Source organism: Peromyscus maniculatus, chromosome 5 (genome assembly GCF_049852395.1).
Source record: "Peromyscus maniculatus bairdii isolate BWxNUB_F1_BW_parent chromosome 5, HU_Pman_BW_mat_3.1, whole genome shotgun sequence".
In the NCBI taxonomy this organism is placed as follows: domain Eukaryota; kingdom Metazoa; phylum Chordata; class Mammalia; order Rodentia; family Cricetidae; genus Peromyscus; species Peromyscus maniculatus.
The window spans coordinates 70,025,215-70,046,199 of record NC_134856.1 but is presented as its reverse complement, the minus strand read 5'-3'; the positions used below and the strand labels follow the sequence as shown (position 1 = coordinate 70,046,199).

The 20,985-nt window shown below is 39.4% G+C and overlaps 1 protein-coding gene across 1 annotated transcript in view; it reads left to right on the top strand.

The window, feature by feature from the left end:
- Positions 1-20,985, top strand: part of Myo3a (myosin IIIA) — a 176,718-nt gene that overhangs the window by 92,239 nt on the left and 63,494 nt on the right. Inside the window, exons 16-18 of the mRNA XM_042278011.2 lie at positions 7,409-7,535; positions 12,034-12,244; positions 14,674-14,818. Coding sequence (XP_042133945.2) covers positions 7,409-7,535; positions 12,034-12,244; positions 14,674-14,818 — 483 coding nt within the window. The remainder of the gene's footprint in view (positions 1-7,408; positions 7,536-12,033; positions 12,245-14,673; positions 14,819-20,985) is intronic.

The following is a 20,985-nucleotide window of genomic DNA, read 5'->3' as shown; positions in this document are numbered from 1 at the left end:
AAGTCACTGGACAACCTTGCGTGTTGTTGGCCCTAGGTCTTCCAGCTTGCTTGATAGAGAGATTCTCTCTTGTCCACTGTGGCACAGCTAGCACTAAGGGAGGCAGAGGCAGGGGAATCATGACTTTGAAGCCAGACTAGGCTGCGTAGTGAGACCCTGTCTCAAAAGCCAAATAGGGCTGAGAAGATTGCTCAACAGGTAGGAGCACTAGTGGACAAGCATGAGGACCTGAGTTCAGGTCTCCAGAACCCACATAAAAAGCGAGGTATAGTCATGTGGACCTGTAATACTATCACTGTGAGGGGCAGAGGCAGGAGGATATCTATCTGGGGATTGCTGGCCACCGGCCTAGCTCCAGGTCCACAGAGACCCTGGCTCAAGGGAGTAATGTTGAAAGTGACAGAACAGGACACCCGATGTCCTCCCAGGTCTCCACATGCACACACAGGAGTGAATGCACACACACACACACACACACACACAGAGAGAGAGAGAGAGAGAGAGAGAGAGAGAGAGAGAGAGAGAGAGAGAAATAAGTAAATACTAGTATTTGTAAAATGTGTGGTCAGCAGAGAAAAGTTGATCACTAAGAGCAATCTCCAAATGTGGATCTTCTGCTGCTGTGGCACTGGCGGTAGGTAGATTACCAGGCTTCTTGGTTAAAATGACAAACAGATTCATGTGGTGTTCAGTTATTCCATTAAGCGATATCTTATGAAGGATTACTTAAAAGTAAATATTTTTTGTGCAATTAACTATAAAAATTGAAAGTAATATGATGTTAGCTACTTTAACTTAAGACATCAGAAATCAAAATTACTATGGAACAGACATTGTTAAGGTCAGAAATCAGATAGTATCCACCACAATGAACAGTTATACAATTTCATTTGTCATTGCCTATGGAATGGCTGTTGTGAGACATCTCAGTAGATTTTTCTAATGAGGCTTACTCCTGGGACTAAAAGAATTTACCTTTGATGGAGAGGTTCCTACTTACCTGGCTACTCTTAGAGCCTTGGAAAAAAATTGGGGACCAAATTCTCAATGCACAACATGCTGCTTAGTTTCTATATATTACCTGATTATAAGGACAAGAAAGTGAAAGACAGTTTAGGAGCCAGAAGGGACCTGGAAATTTGTTTTAGAAACCAATCTAGGAGAATTAACTCCTCCCGGAACCAGGGGGAACATTATTACAATGGCTTCCCACAAAAGAGTTCTCTATTTTTGCAACAGCATAGTAAATTACAAGGACAGGAAGGGAACTGTGGTCTGAATTCAGTGGCTAGTCAAGGTTGAACACATCCTCAGACAATTACTTCACTCACAGCTCCAAGCTAAAGCTGAACAACCATTTGGTTTAGAAGTAGACACTCCAACTTGATTATCCTTATTTTTGAATGATGCATTCTTTCTTTCTCTTCATTGATGGGTAGACTCTACTGGAGCTTTGAGTGACAGCTTGGGCTATCTATTCTGTAATTAAGCAGCTATAGCTTTTACCTGAGAACTTGATGGTGCTGTGATCTCTAGGGAAAAAGGAGATGACTAGTTTCCCTTTCTCTGTTAATGCACAAAACATGCTCTAGCCTGTACAGTGCCACAAAACTTTGATATCTCTTTAAAGACTTTTGGAGAAGCTTGCAGACTTCGCTCTTAGCTGAGGCAGATACCATCAAGAATTTTCATCCAGTGAGACAGCATCTAGTTCTTAAAGACTTCACTGTGTGAATTTAGTTTGCCTATTTGCACCTTACTCCAAGACCATAGAGGAAGAGAAGGGGGAGGGGGAGCCAGAGGAGGAGGAGGAGGCAGGGGAGGCAGTGGTAGCAATGGACAGAGCAGAATGACTGCGTTCTTGTATGGAGACAGGAGAATTTGCTTGATCAATAGCATCCTTTGCCTGTTTTGTGTTGTGATATAAATGAAGAGGACAAGTCCACAACATGTAGAACTTTTGTTCTTCATGTGAAGGGTGGCAGTGTGTGTGTGTGTGTGTGTGTGTGTGTGTGTGTGTGTGTGTGTGTGTGTGTGTCTATATATGCCATGTAATCTAAAGGATAGATGTCTAGTCATGTTGAAATCTTTGCTGTTGGACTTAATTTGGGGGAATAAGGTCTGAACTGTAGCATCTGGTGATAGAGATAACTGGTAGCTGTCAAGAAATAACTTTTTATTGCCGGTGAATAAATATGTTTATGATGGCTTTTAGTCTGAGGGAGCAATGCTGATACAGAGTTTATACATTTGAGCCACAGGTGGATGATGTGTGACCCCACCCAGAGATGGAAGAAAAGCTATGGGGATTCCATTCTTTCCCAAACATAGGCTCATACTTAGCTGTTCATTAAGTCCTAAGTAGGTTTAAATTTGGAATGAAATAAATGAATGGTATTCACAGGCTGAAGCAAAGCTGGCTTCATTTCAGTGTTATTCAACATTCCTCTACCAAGAAAAAAAAAAAATGCTTTAATCGGTGTCCAGAGTATCTGAAGTGACCACTTGAATCTTTTTTCCTCATTTTTTCACACTGAGGATTGAATTTATAGCCTTGTGCATGTCAGGCAGATGCTGTGCCACTGACCTACATATTCAACCCTTTTTTATGTTGTTGTTCAGACAGGATCTCTAAGCTACTCAGGCTGGCCCTGAACTCCTTAAAGTCACCCTATAGCCCAGGTAAGTCTTAAACTTGTGATCCTCCTGCCTCTGGCTGCTGGGATGACAGCCTGCACCACCAGGACTGGCTTGAATTTTTCGCCGTTATTCTTGCTCAAAAGACAAAGCTTCTCCCCGGCCCCACTCCTACCCCTGGGTGTTTCATCTTACTATAAGTCCTAGTTAGCTTCAGCAGAAGTACCAATAAGACATTTGCTGCTCTGGCTGCCGTGATGCAACTAGTGCAACACTAATTCCACCACCACCACCCCCACTGACCCTCTCTTGGGCATAGTCACCTCCAGTCCTCTTAGTCAAAGTTCAAGTTCAAATCCAACACCGCCCTTTTCTTCATCATGTCTCTCCCTAACTTCTTACCAGTCCCTCCCAGATCCAGAAGTTTCCATCTTACGAACAAGGAACCAGTTTAAACTGTTTGTTTACATCTAAGTCACACTCCTAAGAGTCGGTATTCACTCACATCTCTCTCAATGACAGACAACGTGGAGTAACAATGAAATGAAACCAGCTTTGTACTTGGTTCAACACGTGAATATCATCCATGCATGTCAAACTGTGTTTTCCAAATTTAAACATATTCAGATTATATTTAACATCTGAATCTGAACCTTGAGTTAGAAGAGTTTAGAATGTCTGTTTCTGGTCCTGGAGCATCATCAGTGCTGGTCATTTTAGGAAAGCTGTTGCTGTGGCTCAAGGGGGCCCACCCTGGAAGTTCTTGCCCATCTGAGGCTGACTCCAAGAGTTACATGAAGAGTTACGTGAAGGCAGCCTGGCCTGGTTCAGAGTCAGTAGAATTGAACTTAGTAGGTGTTTATTTCTTGTTTTAGCCAAGACCCGAATTGGTTGCACTCCTTCTGGCTTTCTTGGATCTGGTCTTTGTCAGTAGCTGAAAGATGAGCTTCAATAAAGGGCCAAGCAGCATGATGCCTGCAGCCTCTGAGCACAGCATCCCATCCTCACAGCTTTCTGCAGCACAGTGTCTGCAGCTCTGCTTCTCTGTCCTCTTCCCCCTCTTCTGTCATTAGCATTGACAGCACACACAGTGTCCTTGTCCCTTAAGCCTTCCCAGGGTTTACAGTTCACGTGTGCATTTGTGAATCAGCACAAACCAAAGTAATGACAGGCAAGTCAAAGTTAGTCTCTAAAAATAACACAAATTGGAAAACTCCAAAATGTTTAAGCCATGCAATTTCCAAAGCTACTTTGCTATTATCCTTTTACAATAAATACTAAGAGGTCTGATGACTCAACTGGTTTCCAGAACATTGTTACCACGCCATTTAGTTCACATTAAAGCAGTAACTTTTGTGTTTCTTTGCATAATGGCATCTGTTATGTCTAAAACAAGAAGGACCCTTGTTTTCTCCTTTAGCTTTTTTTTTTAACATTTCCTGTGGTAGTCTAAAGTCACAGGCTGACATGTTTTCTTTGGATTCTCAGCCAGAATTTTAGTTGAGATCAAATAAGACTTATGAAAATTAAGCATTTTCAAGCATCACACAAAGCATCATGCTTCCCTGAACGCCATCACCTCAGTTGTTAAGATTAGTTGTGCTAATTATGGAAGGAATGGGCATGCCCCTTCTACCCAGTCATTTACTAATAATACAAAAGTAATAATTTGATGCATAGGTATGGTCTTCATTCAAAAAATCATAAAAAAGGTCACAATTCTAAAATGTATGACTCAGCCGACACTGATGACTTGAACTAATCCATAAATAAGATCAAGGAAGCAGGTGGTATAGACTAACTCCCTGCTAGGGACTCAGCGTCCCTGGGTTGAAGTCCTTGGCATTGACTATTTCTGGATGTGGATTTAGACCAATAACTGGCTTCTCTGTTTTCTTATTCAGTAAAAGGATGGTGGAGATTGCTATTTTCTGAGTCACTTCCAACTTTCTAGTGTCTGTGATCTTATGACCAAAACTGAGGAGTTTTTGGACTCTAGTCTTTACAAGTAAGTCATGCTGTTTTACTGTTGTGTCTGCAGAATCCAGCCTGAGAAGAGAGAACATGCTACCCCTTCTGTAGAACAGTCGCAGTTTGGCCTTCTTTCCCCTCAGCTCCTTTTGCCTGGTATTGTAAATGGCCCTGCTGCACTTCACATAGGCACAAACAGAAGCTGAATTTTTCAGCTGTGTTTCATTCAGACAGCCAGTGGTCTGAAAAGACAGTACACAATTATCCTAAAGATTTTCCTCACATCTCATCTCCAGCAAGCAGGTTGTATAGGGAGAGAAACAAGACAGTCAACATTCCAAGATTTACTCTTGCTCTTCTGGTAAGGTGGTTGGTCTTATCTCTAAGATTTGTGATGCTGGTACTTTTCTCCCTACCATCTCCTATCCATAGCAGGAGCAGTGTTCACACACACCAAGGTCACTGGGTCTTGAGTTCCTTCCTGTCTATTCACTTGGGTTCCATCTAGATTGAAAGTTAGCTCAACACAAACAATTAGCAGTGTGTGCATGGTGATTCCTTCCTATAGAATGAAGTGCACATGCATCCTTAAGGAACACACAGTGCCTCCAATAGTATGTGATCTCCCATGACATCTGGTTCTCAGCTGGACTCCTCTGTCCATTGTCAATGGGAACATCAGCATCTGTGCTCTTCCAGGACTAGACTGTGTGGTGCCACGTTCCACAGCAGGGGGAGATCACCTTTTCCTGACCTACCATGCACCAACCTGCTTTTCAGTCCAGGCATCATCCCCCTTCTTTCTCCTTCCTTGCATGGTTTTCAGCAAGGCTTCAGGTGTGGATTCAGGCTACAAAAAAGGAATGTCACCAAAAGCATCAGAGCCATCATCCCCAAGGGACTTTGGTTTCCATTCCCAGAACAAAGTCAGAGCAATAACTATCATGCCTTCTCCAACCAGGCAACTCTATTTTGAAGGGTTGATTCGCTTTTGGAAGAAAACAACTTGAGTATCCTTCAGGTGTTATTCCTAGGAACTTTTCAATCTTTCCAACAGAGCTTCTTTGAACAATTCTGAATAGATTTGGGTGGGGAAGATTTGACATCCATACAAATAAATCTCTAACTATCCTATAAGCTTTATGATAAAGTGTTGAACTGCTTTCTGCACTTCAGGGCATATTGACTTTGTTGTCACACTTATGATTTGTGTGTGTGTGTGTGTGTGTGTGTGTGTGTGTGTGTGTGTGTGCATGCGTACATGCACACCACAGCATATATGTGAGCATCAGAGGACAACTTGTAGAAACTGATTCTTTCCTTCTATGATGTGGGTCCAGAGATTGAACTCCAGCTGCCAGGCTTGGCATCAAACACCTATACCCACTAAGCCATCTTGCCAGTTTCAAGAAATGGTTTTATGTCACACAGTATTAATAACACCTGTATCAGAAGAAAAAGTATGTTAAAATAGAATTAGAAAAAATATGTCAAGAGCCATGAACCACTGACATACTTGCAAGTTCACAGAATCCCTTTAGAATTTATACAGTTGCCTGTTAACTCATTTCCTTGTTAAAAACAAAACAACATAAACAAAAAACAACAACTCTTTTTCCTGAAGGACCAGAATTCAAGCCCAAGAAGTAACTGTGACTCTGGAATCACATGTTGTTGTACATGTCTCCCAACATGCTGTTCATCCCACAGGTAAAGAAACAAGTGCTGGAGTTGGTCTAGGTACATGGAACTGTGGAGTTGTCCATTCCTTCACGCTGCTTTCCTTCCTCAGTGGAAAAGGATCGTACATTCTGTGAGCTGGGAGACAGGATTCAAATCCCAGTTCATTCAAAGTTTATGGGAAGTCTTTAGATCTACCAAAGTTTTGTTTACTTTATATGTAAGAAGAAATGTTTCACTTACTACCAAACACAAATTGCACTAGGCTGTTTGGTGATTGTCAGTCCTGGAGATAGATAGTTGGATGGATAGACAAGTCTATGCTGTGAACAACTCAACTTCTCCCTCTGTCACAACCATACCTGGACCTAAAGCTAGGCTTCTTCAAGACCCATCCATATAGCTGCAAGGCATGCTAAGTTGAGGTCATGGTTTGCTGTCTTCTGAGCTCCTGCACCATGAAGGTAGTTGGAATAATACCATGACATGCAGAGACTCTGTGACAAATTCCCCCAGTGTCGTCAGAGAGAATCACATGCAAGCTTGCATGCATGCATGCATGCCTCCCTGTTCCTGAACATTGGGAATCTATGTTAAATAGTAATGAATACTATAAACTCTGAGCTTAGTATACAGTTTTTATACATAGTCTTAACCACCGTGTATCCTTGGATTTGGATGCTGGGATCTTTTGATTCTTCTTTCTAGACTCTCCTTCCATCCTAACTTCTAAGATGGCTTCTGGAAAATGGACATGTGATAAAAAAAAAAAACAAAACACTACATTCTAAAGTTCACATAGATAGATTATCTATAACCTAATGAATATTTCTACTTCCTCTGAGTAGTGCTCCTCCTTTCTGTGTCTATTTATATTAACGTTAATAAAATTTTTTAACGGCTCATAAGGAAACAGCTTCGTGCTGATCTCCAAAGTCAAAATAGTGATGAGGCTGAGGCTACATGAATCCTTGCCTGCTTGGGTCTTAGTCTGGCATCACGGTATGCAGAGTGACCTTCTTGTGCTGGAACCCAAGGCTTTTCCTCCATCTGTCCCAGCCATGGTCCTCACATTGCTGGAGGCCAGATTTGATGCTACTATTCCTATTATATATTTTAGCAACTTGGAAGTGTGTATAGTGTGCTGGCCGCAATCTTGAATGTTGGAAACATTGAATTCTCCTCTGTGGCAACCGAGTACCAGATGGACAAGAGCTACATCTGCAATCATGCAGCTCTGGAGAACTGTGAGTTGTATTGTCTTCCATTCAAAGCTGAACGCTCCCATATCTTATACTGGGTCACATGGGATAATTTCAAACTCATGTAGATCCCACAGAGAGTGCTCAGACTCAGCTGCATAAAAGTTGTAAAACCCAGCTATCAAGCCAGGCCACCAGCAAGGTGGCTCATGCCTTTAGTCCCAACACTTGGGAGGCAGAGGCAGGTAGATCTCTGAGTTCAAGGACAACTTGGTCTACAGGACATCCAGGACTACACAGAGAAATCTTGTCTTGAAGAACTAAAAGTATAAAAATAAATCAGCTAAGAAAAACAAATCTTGAAGAAAACCATGTAAATTGATTACTATGAACAGTATTTCCATAGACAAGCTTTTATAACTATGTCAAAAATTGAGTTTTAATATGAAAATGCAGAAAATATTGATAAGATGTAGTACAAAAAAATAAAATTGTGTTCTAATCTTTAGAACCTGTATCAATTGTGTATTTTTTTTTACTTTTTGAATTTCATTCACAGCCTAGAGAATCATGATACTAATTTTTATGCATTCATTTTTCCTCCAGTTACTTATTTAATTGGTCCAGAGCTTTCTCTAAGATACCTATTTTCTGTATCCTATGTGGCTTTGGAAGCAATTTTGTAAGAGAACTAGAGCAGTTGACTGGGGTTGATATAGTGATTGTCATGGACCTGGAAACCTTGAGAATACCTGTTCTGATTCTGGTGTGTAAAATAATATGATTGGCACACAAGACACTAGATTATTAGAAGGAAAGTCATAATGGTATAACATCATTGATAAAAAGCAATGTCCCCCACCCCCCGTCATACCTGAAGCGTTATCTGTGACCAGCACAATGAGACACAATGTTGTTAGGTTATATTATTATGCTTCACACTGATGAGATATATACTTGAGATAAATCGCTTTAAAGGATGAAATATTTTGGCTCATGGTTTCTGAGTCTTCTATCTATAGTCATTTGCCTGTTGCTTTGGGCCCATATGAAGTAAAATATCAAGACTGAGAGCACTTAATAGAACAAATGTGTTCACCTCCTGTGACAAGAAAGCACAGACAGAGAAGATAGGAGAAGTCCAACATCCCCTTCAAGGGCACAGATCTATGACCTAACTTCTTCCACTGGGCTCCACCTCCCGAAAGTTCCAACACCTCTCAAAAATACCACTGCCTGGTAACTGAGCCTTGAGCATATGGGCCATTGGGAGACACTTAAGACCCAAAACATAATAGCCATACATAAGAATAAATGTAGAAACAAACAGACTAAAAAATTAATCACTGAAACCTATTTTTATGTAGCAGGAAAACCAAAAAATTCACAAAGGAATAATAGTAATATCTATATAATTAAAATTATTCAAACTACTTCCTAAAATAGCCAGTTGTAGAAAAAAATTAAGTTCATTATTTTGCATTTAAATTATGTATAACATCATTTTAAAAGAATTATCTCTAAATCAAGGCCAATTATTTCCTTCTATTATGTTTATTGTCTCCATTCTCATTCATGGCATGGTCACTTCTTGCTTGAAGTGAGTGACCTCTGTAGCTAGAGTTTTCCTGCCTTGCCCATGGTCAGGACAAATCTTTGTCTCCCACCAGTCCCACAGCCACTCAGACCCAACCAAGTAAACACAGAGACTTATATATTACTTCAAACTGTATGGCCATGGCAGGCTTCTTGCTAACTGTTCTTATAGCTTAAATTAGTCCATTTCTACAAATCTATACCTTGCCGCGTGGCTCGTGGCTTACAGGCATTTTCACATGCTGCTTGTCCTGGCGGGCGGCTGGCAGTGACTCCTTCTGCCTTCCTGTTCTTTCTTTTCTCCTCTCTGTTAGTCCTGCCTATACTTCCTGCCTAGCCACGGGCCAATCAGTATTTTATTTATTGACCAATCAGAGCAACTTTACATACAGACCATCCCCCAGCACAGCCAAGTGCAGACCACCTCAGACACCTGTGCTTAGGCCCATGGTCCTAATCATCCTCTATGCGGACCTGCTGGGTAAAGCCATGAGGAACCCAAGAACGGGCTCCCACAGGACATACAGAACATCCCACAGCAGACCTCCCCATCATTTACTGGATTAAAGAGTTGATCATTTCTAGGCTCATTCAGAAACCACTTATCCAATGTATCTGTGGGCTCTCCATCTCATCCCTATCCTCCATCAGTACCCCATGTATTTTCCTCTCCTCCTTTTACTTCTATCTTATTTTCCCATCCCTTTCCCCCTCCTTCTCTTTCCTCCTTCCTCCCATTTAAATTTCTTAGTTGGCTTTCCTTTCCTCTGGATAAAGACCATCAAGACTGAAACCTTATTTCCAAAGCATCGTTCCTAACAATATAGCCTCATATAAAATGCCCAGCATGTAGCAAACACTCAGTGCATATATGCCAGATGAATGAAGAGTATCTGGATGGAAACAAACATACAGGTCAGTGGGAGGTAACATTCGGCAAAAGAGCCAACTAAAATGGCCACAGTGACATTACAATTCAGTTGAAACAGCATTGTAGAGACAACCAATTGCTAACTGGGAGACAGCTAGGAGACCTCAATCCTCTCCAAACACCGTATACCAAAATGGACTCTTAAATTTTTATATCATTTAGTTACTTATGCATTATATGACATGTGAAAAGGTGAGAGGGCAACTTGGTTCTCTCCTTCCACCATGTAGATCCCAGAGTCAAACCCAGGTCATCAGGCTTGGCCTCACCTTTATTCACTGAGCTTTCTAATTGACCCCTCTAAAGATTCTAAATGCTACAAATTTCAGTGCAAGAAAACTAAGGAAAGCATCAGTGAAGCATAATCCTGAGGTGAGAAGGACTTTATATTTGGAAGACCAAAAGCAAATGATCTTTTTTAAAAGTAGCTTTTAACTAAAAAAAAAAATTAAAACTCTTTCATAGTAAAGAAACACAGATGAACATTTTTGGAAATGAGAGAAAATATTTGCAACATATGTATCAAAACATCACTCTCTCTAAGTTTAAAGAGCTCTCAAAAGTTGATTAGGAAAGGGTAAGTATGTCAGGCAAGAAGGCAGTCCATAAAATGAGAACCACTAGTCACAAAAATTTGGAAGAAGAAAGTGTTCATCTTTATAAGGAATAATTAGAAGAATATTTTTCCTATCAAACTGGCTACTTTAATAATGTAAAACATCTCGCATCTATGAAATTACATTTATTTTCTTGGTCTTTCATTGGCCAATAAGAACAGAATTAGCAAGTATTTGGAGGGTAATCAAACATCTGTGTCAAAAAGCTTCTGTGTGTTTACATAGTTTGGAACAGTTGTGGAGTTTCTATGATCTTTCATACTCAAGAGATGTTACCATATTTTTACAACTATCACATAGGGAAACAACTTAAACATTCGATGATTTTGAAAATTACAAACACAATTGGTATAGATGCTAGAATATTGTTCTGCACATTAAGCTATTTATAGGCAATACTGAGATTGGGAGATGATTAAAATATTAGGATACAGTGTTTGTGCAGAGCAGTGGCAATAGCCATGCCAATAAGGGAAGAGATGAGTCGTGTTAACTTGAAAGGTAGAATTGCTATAAGGACCATATATGGCTTCTTGCTTCTTCAATGTGAAGAAACAGGTCAAGCCAGAGTTCACTGATCTTGCTCACAAACCAAAGTTCACTGATCTTGCTCACAAACCAAAAACTACATAGTTGGATGTCTAAGAACAAATTCAAAATGTTGGGAAAAAATTAAATATAATAACTGCTTTGAAGATTTAGCCTCTCTTCATGCAGTAGGCTTAGCTAGAGATGCTGATTGTAGGTGTAAGAAGATGACTCAGTGGTACAGCACTAGCTCAGCCCTCCCTACAAAAAGAAAAAAGATGCTTGTTATATTAAAAAAATGAATTTTCCTTACTAAGTTCCAGCATCATTAACTGTAAATTACTACTATATTTGAATACCATTAAATGTTAAATATATGTTTGAGTATCACATTTTAAGAAAAATTGGCACTTGAAATATGAAACAAAAAGAAAGCTTAACAAGAAGTATGGGAATGTCAAGTTCCTGCTCTGTCAGATGCGTGCTGTCAAATGTCATCCAAGTCCACTTGTCACATAATAATCATATCAAAATTCTACCAAACCTACTCATTGTCCTTTTAAAATGTTTAGCACAATTTGGTGAAATTGGTGTTGACATCACATGAGCAACTGCACACCTGTGCAGCTGTGGGATCCTTTCAGGCAGTTTGGTTCTTGTTGTGTTGTGCCATGCAGCAGCCACACTTTGGCTAGTGGAGGCAAGAAGAAAGCAATCAGGAAGAGGCCAGGAGACTAATACTGAATGACGGCTTATTCGGATACCGTGAATATTTATGTAATGTCAGGTGCTGCAGTTGACTTTAGACATTTCTGTTTTCTGAAAAGAGTCATTTTCACTGTTTCCTAACAATCATCTATTGGTTTTGCAGCAGCATCTTTGCTTTGCATTCAAGCAGATGAGCTACAGGAAGCGCTTACCTCTCACTGTGTGGTCACTAGAGGGGAAACAATTATCCGACCCAACACGGTAGAAAAAGCTACTGATGTCCGAGATGCCATGTCTAAAACTTTATATGGACGTCTCTTTAGCTGGATAGTCAATTGTATTAACAGTTTGTTGAAACATGACACATCACCAAGGTAAATGTTTTATACAACTGTTTTCTGCAAATGTTAGGTGGTGTGTCTGTTCTGGGATTGTGTAATTCCCTTTGACTATGTTTCTGATTGGTTTAATTTAATTATCAAAGTTGTGTTCCTATGGATATGCTTCATCTCCTAGTAGTGTCATCATATTGTCATTCCGTGTAACTATGAAATATCTTGATTGCTATAAGAAAAACTGCAGCAATATTAGTAATCATGGTAGAAAGAGATATTAAGTGTGGCATCATACTATCAATTCAAATATTCTAATTAGACTGTGTACTGTGAAGTGTGAACCATTTTACACTTGTATAAAATGTCAGTCCAGCAGTTCTTTATTTTTGTTTCATAGGCTTAAATTAATCTCTGACTATGAAGCAAAGCTTTCTTTCCATTTAGCTCACACTGCACCTGCAGGAATAGGTGCTGTGATTTCCAATGAAGTTTTATTCTGAAGTGCACAAGAACATGGTAGATAATAGCCAATGTAGCCTGCATATAAGCACTGACACTTTATGTCTGTGGCTCTCCTGGGACCCCATAGTAGAAAGAAAAGGAATCACAGCCAAAATTGACTAGCTTTGCAGAGATGGAAGTCCTTACATACTATCTGAAGTTTTTATCTGCCACAGGTCATAGGAATTTTAGAAATGTTGTATGTGAAAAAGCAAGATGGATGGACATCTACACAAAGATGACCTTGTCTTCATGTGTAGCTGCTTACTAAGTATAAAAGATCACCTTATGCACACTTCACACATGCACTTGTTTATTATTTTCCACTAAAGCCTATCCTTTATTATAATATACAGCTAGGTTGTCTAGATCACCCATTGTTATCCCGTGGTCTTAACTCCATGAATGTCACCAACACAATCGTTCCTGAGCATCCCCAGTCCCTAATAAGCGGAGCCTCAGATCATTATGCAGTTTGCCCAGAATGACTAAATATCAAAATGGCTTTTTGCTCATTAGTGACCATCTCTATGATGTTAAGCATCATGTAAAAAACATGAAACATCCAGGAATGTTTCGACATTTGTATATTCCACATAATGTAAACAAGAACAGTAGGGCCATTGGCTTCACTTTGTTACTCTTATCTGCGTGTTTAACACTAGATGGTACCCAGAAGGGTGGTGTGCTAAAAATCCCATTGTAGCATGTCTGCTAAATAATCATTGTTCTTACATGAACCATAACTAGCCAAGACTTAGAGTTATTTTAATTGTGGCTCATTTAAAAAACTGAACCAAGACCTGTTGTGATAGTTTAGTTCAGCTGTCAAGACAGCTGCTAAGACTTCTTGTTGTTGAGACAGTGTGACTGTGCATCCCGGGCTGGCCTAGAATTCAAGATTCTCCTACCACAGCCTCCTAAGTGTTGGAATTATAAGTGTGTGACACCTATAATCCAGTGGGGCTAAAGTTTTAGAAATCACATGTTTTCACTCTGAGCTCTTAGTCACTTTCTCCAAATGTGGGAGCACATGTAGATTCTGGCTTCCAGTCACACATCCTCAGCACATAACACCGAGCATCGCTTACGCTAACTAAAGGATAGACCCAAAGGGAAGCCTTTGTAGTTTCATTTTAAAGTACACATAAAATTACTTCAGTCTATATATTTACTGAGAAAAGCAAAAATTTTAAGCAATTATCTAAGTTTTAGTGAACAGAACTAGCAACATGTAATAGCAGAAAGAAATGTACATTTGAGGTTATCCATGCGTAAAATAGTATTTAATTGTATTTTGAAAGTCATGTGTTGCTTTTCCCCCTTTGGGTTGATTTCTGCTTGTTTTTTGAAACAGTATGTCTCTATGCATTCCAAACTTGAACTGTCAAGTCTTCTGCCTCAGCCTCTTAAGTGCTGAAAACACAGGTGTGTGCCACCACAACTGGCTTATAACATTTAACTGTCAGATGAATCCCTACATATTTGTATCTTTCTCTAGGTTGTCATTTGATTTGTATTTAAATACAAATAAGAAAATAAATAAAATATAATTAACAGTTCCTTGAGAATAATTAAGACATTTGTAGTAAGACACTTTATATTTTAAAAGAATTTTGGGGTCTCTGGTAAAGTTTTGGTTGTCTGTATATTTGCAATGCTCTGCACATGAGCCAGGTTGTTCTAGAATGCTTGACTCACACAGGGCTATGACTGTACTTACACTCCATGGAGGAATGGAGGGACTTCTGTTGAGGTGTATAAGAACATGGGAGTGGGTTCTTGAGTAAGGAAAATACTGTTCCATGCACATATTAAAATTAATCTTACCTCCATTATCTTTGTTTTCTGTGGAGAGACTTGTTTAATTAACTCAGTCACCGGTGGGAATTCCAAAATGCTCCGCTTTGCATCGCCTCCTAAGGAAATGAGCAATAACTCAAGGAACACTTCTTTAATTCTTCCAGTGGGGACGAGGAGCTGAGCATCGGCATTCTTGATATATTCGGCTTTGAAAATTTCAAAAGAAACTCCTTCGAGCAGCTGTGCATTAACATTGCAAATGAACAGATCCAGTATTATTTTAATCAGCATGTGTTCGCATGGGAGCAGGTAAGTTGAAGGTACAGATTCTAAAGATGCATGTGTGTGTTAGTGTGTAATTACATAGGATAAACAGTACCTGGACCATACATTCCATGCTATAACATTCAAAGACAAAGGAAATATTTACTTTTCTCCATGTCCATAGTAAAAATGCAAACAAAAAATACAGTATAAATTTAATGTGACTAGACAGGTGTCGTTCTAAATCCTTCACTCAAAACCAGTGCACTTTTCTTTAAAACGTGACCACTTTGAGCTGCTGTAAACAAAGATATTTCCTTTGTGTCTACAAGCATTTATTTTTTTTAGAATGCATTACTGGAATTTTGTTTGAAATTTCAATATCCATCCACAGTGCATTAAACCTTCGAATCCTAGTATCCAGGCAACAGAATTCAAGATAATGGGTTTGATGCAAATGACATGAAGCAATAATTTTGTCAGGTACACTGTGTAATTTATGGTTCAGCTCCAACAATATTTCTCTTCAGAGAAAGCAGGGACTTACTTGAATTCCATTTGGCACACTTTCATATTAAGACTATTTAAAGTATTTTATTAAACCTAAAAGAGCCTCATGCCATTTGTCACTTTAAAATTATGTTACTTTGCTTTGTGTTTACTGATTAGAACTGATGTTTTAATTTAAATTATGTAAATGGAGGGGCATGAATCTTTTATTTAAAAGGTTTAGATTTATTCAGACTTCATTTCAAAACTTCAGCCTGAAATCAGTGATCACAGAAGAAATCTTGTCCATCTTAGTGCCAGAAAAGGACACAAATGTAAGGCACTGCCTTCATTTGTTTACTTCTCCCTCTGATATACTCAGTCAGGCTCTGGTGGAGATTGACTGTCTTGCTCTTCCTTACCCTCTTCTGGTCCCCTCTCCATCTCTCTCCATTGGAATCTTCCTGGTTTCCAGATACATCATTAAATCACCTTAAAATCAAGAGCAAGTAGAAGCCTGAAAGCCTTTCTTTACTCTGCTTATCTCTCTGGCCAAGACCTTCACTCTATCACCCTCAGTGCCAAGCTCCAGGAAAGCATGTGCCACATGCCTTTCATTGCACTTTCTCCCCTCCCCCACCTTGATATCCTTAGTGCACAGCATCCGTGTCCACCTCCCCCACTACACTGAAATGGCTCCAGCCTGACTCTCAGTGTGGTCTTTTTCACCACGCCATAAACTCCGATGTCCAAGATCATCTCATAATTATTTAAGTGCTCTCAGAGGCTGACATAGAACAGTTTTTAATATATATCGATTAAATTAATGTCATTTTGCTCTAATGCCTCAATACAGGACCCATCAAAGACTGAAATAAGTAAACATGTCTGTCTATGGACTTCACTGTATGGGAACAGTGCATCCCTACACAGCATCTATCTGATAATTCGATGGCTTGTACTGTCAGACCACTGTCATGTTCTCTTAGAGAGTTAGGACTTGCTTTTATTATAACTAGCCTTAGACCCATGTGGATTTGTGACAGCAGTTACTGGTATTTATACCTTACAGAATGTTGATGCTTATAGACTGCTTTGATCAGTAAACTTTCATTTCACCCATGATCCTAATGTTTTTCTTTTGTCTTTGGGCTTGCTAAAGAAAAGTATCCTGTAGCAACTTTTAATTATCTTTGAGAGGTTTAAAAGAAACACCTCCAAGTTACCACCACCACCCCAAAATGCCTTGGACAGCATCTTCGCAAGTAAAGCACTTGTCTTACTGAAGCCAAAAGAAATCAATTATTCTGTGACCCTGAGCTCTAAACAATGGTTTGCTATGAAAGTTGTTTTTTCAGTTGAGTTCAATCTTCATTTTGTTGCAGTGTTTCACAGGACACCATAGCAAAGTTGGTTTAAAAGGTGTTTTGTTTCCTTGGTTATATAACATCCCCTTGGTTATAAAACAGAATCAATACACCGCAGTGTATTAGTTACATTTTCATCACTGTGACCAAAATATCAAAGAGACCGACTTATGGAGCAGAGGAGTGTCTTACATGATGGCTGACAGAAAACAGGAGAGACTAGAGGCTTGCTCTAAGCTTCAGCGGACTTAGTGACACACTGTCTCCAGCTAGGACTGACCTCCCTCAGTTCCCATTACCTCCCAAACAACGCATCCAATTAGAGGTCAAGCTTCAACACATGAGCCTTTGTGGACACTCCCAAACTGCAGCATGTAATAAAGCATGTTTCATGACATGCTTATAATGGCATCCAAATTAGCTTGTCAAGTAGACAGTGTTACATTTCTTGGGAAGTTGGCATCCAGCTAATGGACCCTTTGTCTTCCTTTCAGAACTTCTCCTGTCACCCTGGCAGCCATGCCGCTTTTCTCTTCATAACCTACCTTTCTGTGAGCATTAATTAAATATCTAAGGATCCATAACTCATATCCCTTTCTTTTGCTTATCATCTAGATATTCTATGGCAACACTGTTTTTCTAGTTTGTCCTGGACGATTCTCAGCATATGGTATTTCATAATATTTAGAGCTTTTATACTTTCCCAGTATAGAACAAATATATATATATATATATATATATATATATATATATATATATATATATATATATCTTAAGAACTTTAAATCTATGCTATCTGAAAATAATTATGTGAAACTGTTCCATAGTTACCTAGATCCCCTCCCTGAAAACAGAAGACTATTGGCCAAGGAATGTACTTGTATAATCTTTCAAAAATGTATTTTTGAAATCTCCCTAATCAGCTATAGCTGAAAGTTCATGGTCTCCTCAATTTTATGAATTGTACAGATGTAACACTCAACCTTGCCTTCCCTGTTACATTTGTGTAATAGACACACTGTCAACTTTTCTTATTTTCCAGAAGGCTTATGGTTGATAGAGCCTAGGGCAGCAAAGACGTTGTCTGATTTCCAATGAGAAGGCACTGTCCTACAAGAGCTCTCAATCTGAATTTCCACAGGAAATAGCCACGGTTTTGTTTGTATTTGGTGTGTGTGTGTGTGTGTGTGTGTGTGTGTGTGTGTGTGTGTGTGTGTTCTGATTTTCTTTCATATAAGAAAGAACTCAACAACAATCAAAGAGTGTTAGGAAGTCTGAGTGGTGTGTAATCACATTTGCCATGTTAGAAGTGTGTATCCATTGTCAAAGGGTCTCCATGCTGGCACTGTAGGGGGTTTTGTCCTCTGACTTAATTTCATACTGTTGTGTGCTCAGTGTGGTAAAGAACCTCCCTACTCATTTACATTTCAAATTGAGGGAAAGCACATCAACCGTAGTTTGAATCAGAACAAATGCCACTGTCCCTAAGAACCACTGGACATTCAGCACAGGCGCATGGTGCTAACAAAGCACTGTTTTATGCTGGGGATGTCTTTCTGTATGCTGTGAATGTGTTGCTCTGATTGATTGATAAATAAAATGCTGATTGTCCAGTAACCAAGCAGGAAGTATAGTATAGGCAGGATAAGCAGAGAGGAGAATTCTAGAAAGTGGAAGGCTGAGTCAGGAGATGCTGCCAGCAGCTGCCACCAGGAGAAGCAAGATGTAAAGATACCGGTAAGCCACGAGCCATGTGGCAAGGTATAGATTTATAGAAATGGGTTAATTTAAAATGTAAGATCTAGCTAGCAAGAAGCCTGAGCCATTAGGCCATATAGTTTTAATTAATATAAGCCTCTGTGTGTTTACTTGGGTCCAAGCGACTGCAGCACTGGTGGGTGAGAGAGATTTGTCCTGACCATGGGCCAGGTGAAACACAGGAAAACTTCAAATATGGTTTTAGAATACTGAAGACCCACTCAGTGTCCATATATACCTCTTAATACTTTAGATAGCCTTTCTTCATGCATTCAAGTAACACATCTGACTAGCTGTTAACATCATATGTTCATATTTGTTTCTACACATAGATAGGCCATTACATATATCATTTAATAAGCCCCTGTGGTTGAGAGCTGAAAGTTGAGTTGTTTTATAAGCAAGAAACTAAAGTACATATTGAAACAATAAATTAAGAATTACTGTTCTGGCTGCTCCTGCAGAAAGAAATATAGATAACTTTGTCTCCAGCTGTTCACGGCCTAGAGTGGTGCATGTTTCTAACGTAGGCTTCAGGATATAATTTGTGGTACTTACAGAGAATAAAAATGCACTTGATATGTAATGCCTACATTTCAAACTTTTTAATACTATAAAGTAAAAGAAATAAGTTGTCTGATCTAAAAAACTGTGTAGGTGATTCGAAATAAACCTTTTAGAAAGACTACAAGTTGTTTTGCAGAGGGGTGACTTATTTTATATGACCTAATTTCTTCCCTGTTAAAACTGTGTGCATATTGGTGATAATTTTTGTCTTATTTTAGCTTTCCAATTAATAAAAAAGCATTTTATAGACTTTTGTTTGGTTGGTTAGCTTGGTTTCTGTTTGTTTTTTGTTTTTGTTTTTATTAAGACAGGATTTCTCTGTGTAGCTCTGGCTGTCCTGGAACTCTGTAGACCAGGCTGAGCTCAAACTCACAGAGATTGCTCTGCCTCTGACTCTTAAGTCCTGGGATTAAAGACATGTGCACCACCATACCCAGCTGTAAACAGAGGCTTTTCTGTCCCACCCCATCCCAAGGCTGCTTCTAAAATAATCACTCAGAGGCTTAATATTAATTACAAACTGCAGCATGAATCTTAACAGGTCATATTAATAAAATCAAACCCAAGGCCAGATATTGGGGTGAATGCTAGAAGATCAGAGAAGCAGAACAAGCCACAGCTTCCTCACCTCGACAGTTCCTCAGCTGATCCTGTTTCCTCAGACTGGAAGCCTCTCAGTCCTCATCCAGAATGAATCTCAGCTGAACTGTTGCTCAAAAGCCTAAAAGTTTAACCAGGCCAAAAGTTTAAGCAGACTAGTTCCTGGTATTCACACCTTATATACCTTTCTGCTTTCTGCCATCACTTCCTGGGATTAAAGGCTCACTTCCAGTTTGGCTTTAAACTCACAGAGATCCGGATGGATCTCTGCCTCCCAAGTGATAGGATTAAAGGTGAGTGCCACCATTTCCTGGCCTCTGTATCTAGTGGCTGTTCTGTTCTCTGACCCCAGAGAAGTTTATTAGGGTATACAATATTTTGGGGAACATAATATCACCACGACAAACTTCTTGGCTGAACAGCTCAGACTTATTATTAACTAAATCTTACTACTTAAAATTAACCCATTTCTATTAATCTATGTGTTGTCACAGGGCCGTGGCATTACCAGACTGCTGGCATCTTGCTCCATGGATGGATGTCTGGCTTCTCCCCTGACTCTGCCCTTCTTTTCCCTGTATCTCTACTTAGATTTCCCACTTGGCTCTATCCTGCCCTGCCATAGGCCAAAGTAGTTTATTTATTAACCAATGGGAGCAACACATATTCACAACATACAGAAGGACATCCCACAGCACCCAGCTAGGCATTTCATTTAATTATTAATGAAATAATTGAATGCATTTAGAAGCCTCTGATAAACAAATCTTTGTTTTTAAAACTCCAAAAAGGTTTAGTGATTGCTTGAAACCACATCAAAATAGACCTTAAACTTTTTACCCAGTGAGCATAAATCCAACCAAACTATTCTCTGAAGGCCTTGAGAAGCTCCTGATAGGAATCTCTTGTTCCCTCCCTCAGGCTCACACATAGTATCCCAGGCTCAGGATATACATGGGCAAGGCTGGAGGATCATCATTTATCTCAGAATCCATATCATTCACATAGTCTGTTTTTCCTTCCTGGATGAAACTGAGCCAACACCCTCAATGTGATATGAAGATTTTTAGTACTTGTTTTGGTCATTTGATCTCATTTTAAGCTTCTAAAGTTTTGTTGTTGTTGTTTTATTTTGTTTTGTTTCGTTTTATTGTTTTGGTTTGGTTTGGTTTGGTTTTGGTTTTCCGAGACAAGGTTTCTCTGTATAGTCCTGGCTGTCCTAGAACTCACTTTGTAGACCAGGCTGACTTTTAACTCAGAAATCTGCCTGCCTCTGCCTCTCAGGTGTTGGGATTAAAGATGTGAGCCACCATTGCCTGGCACTTCTAAAGTTTTTAATAAAGATAATTACAATGAAATGTACAGTTAGCATAGGTCCATATAATTGCTATAATTCTGTTTTTAATTAACATAGAAAGCAATGGGTTTTAT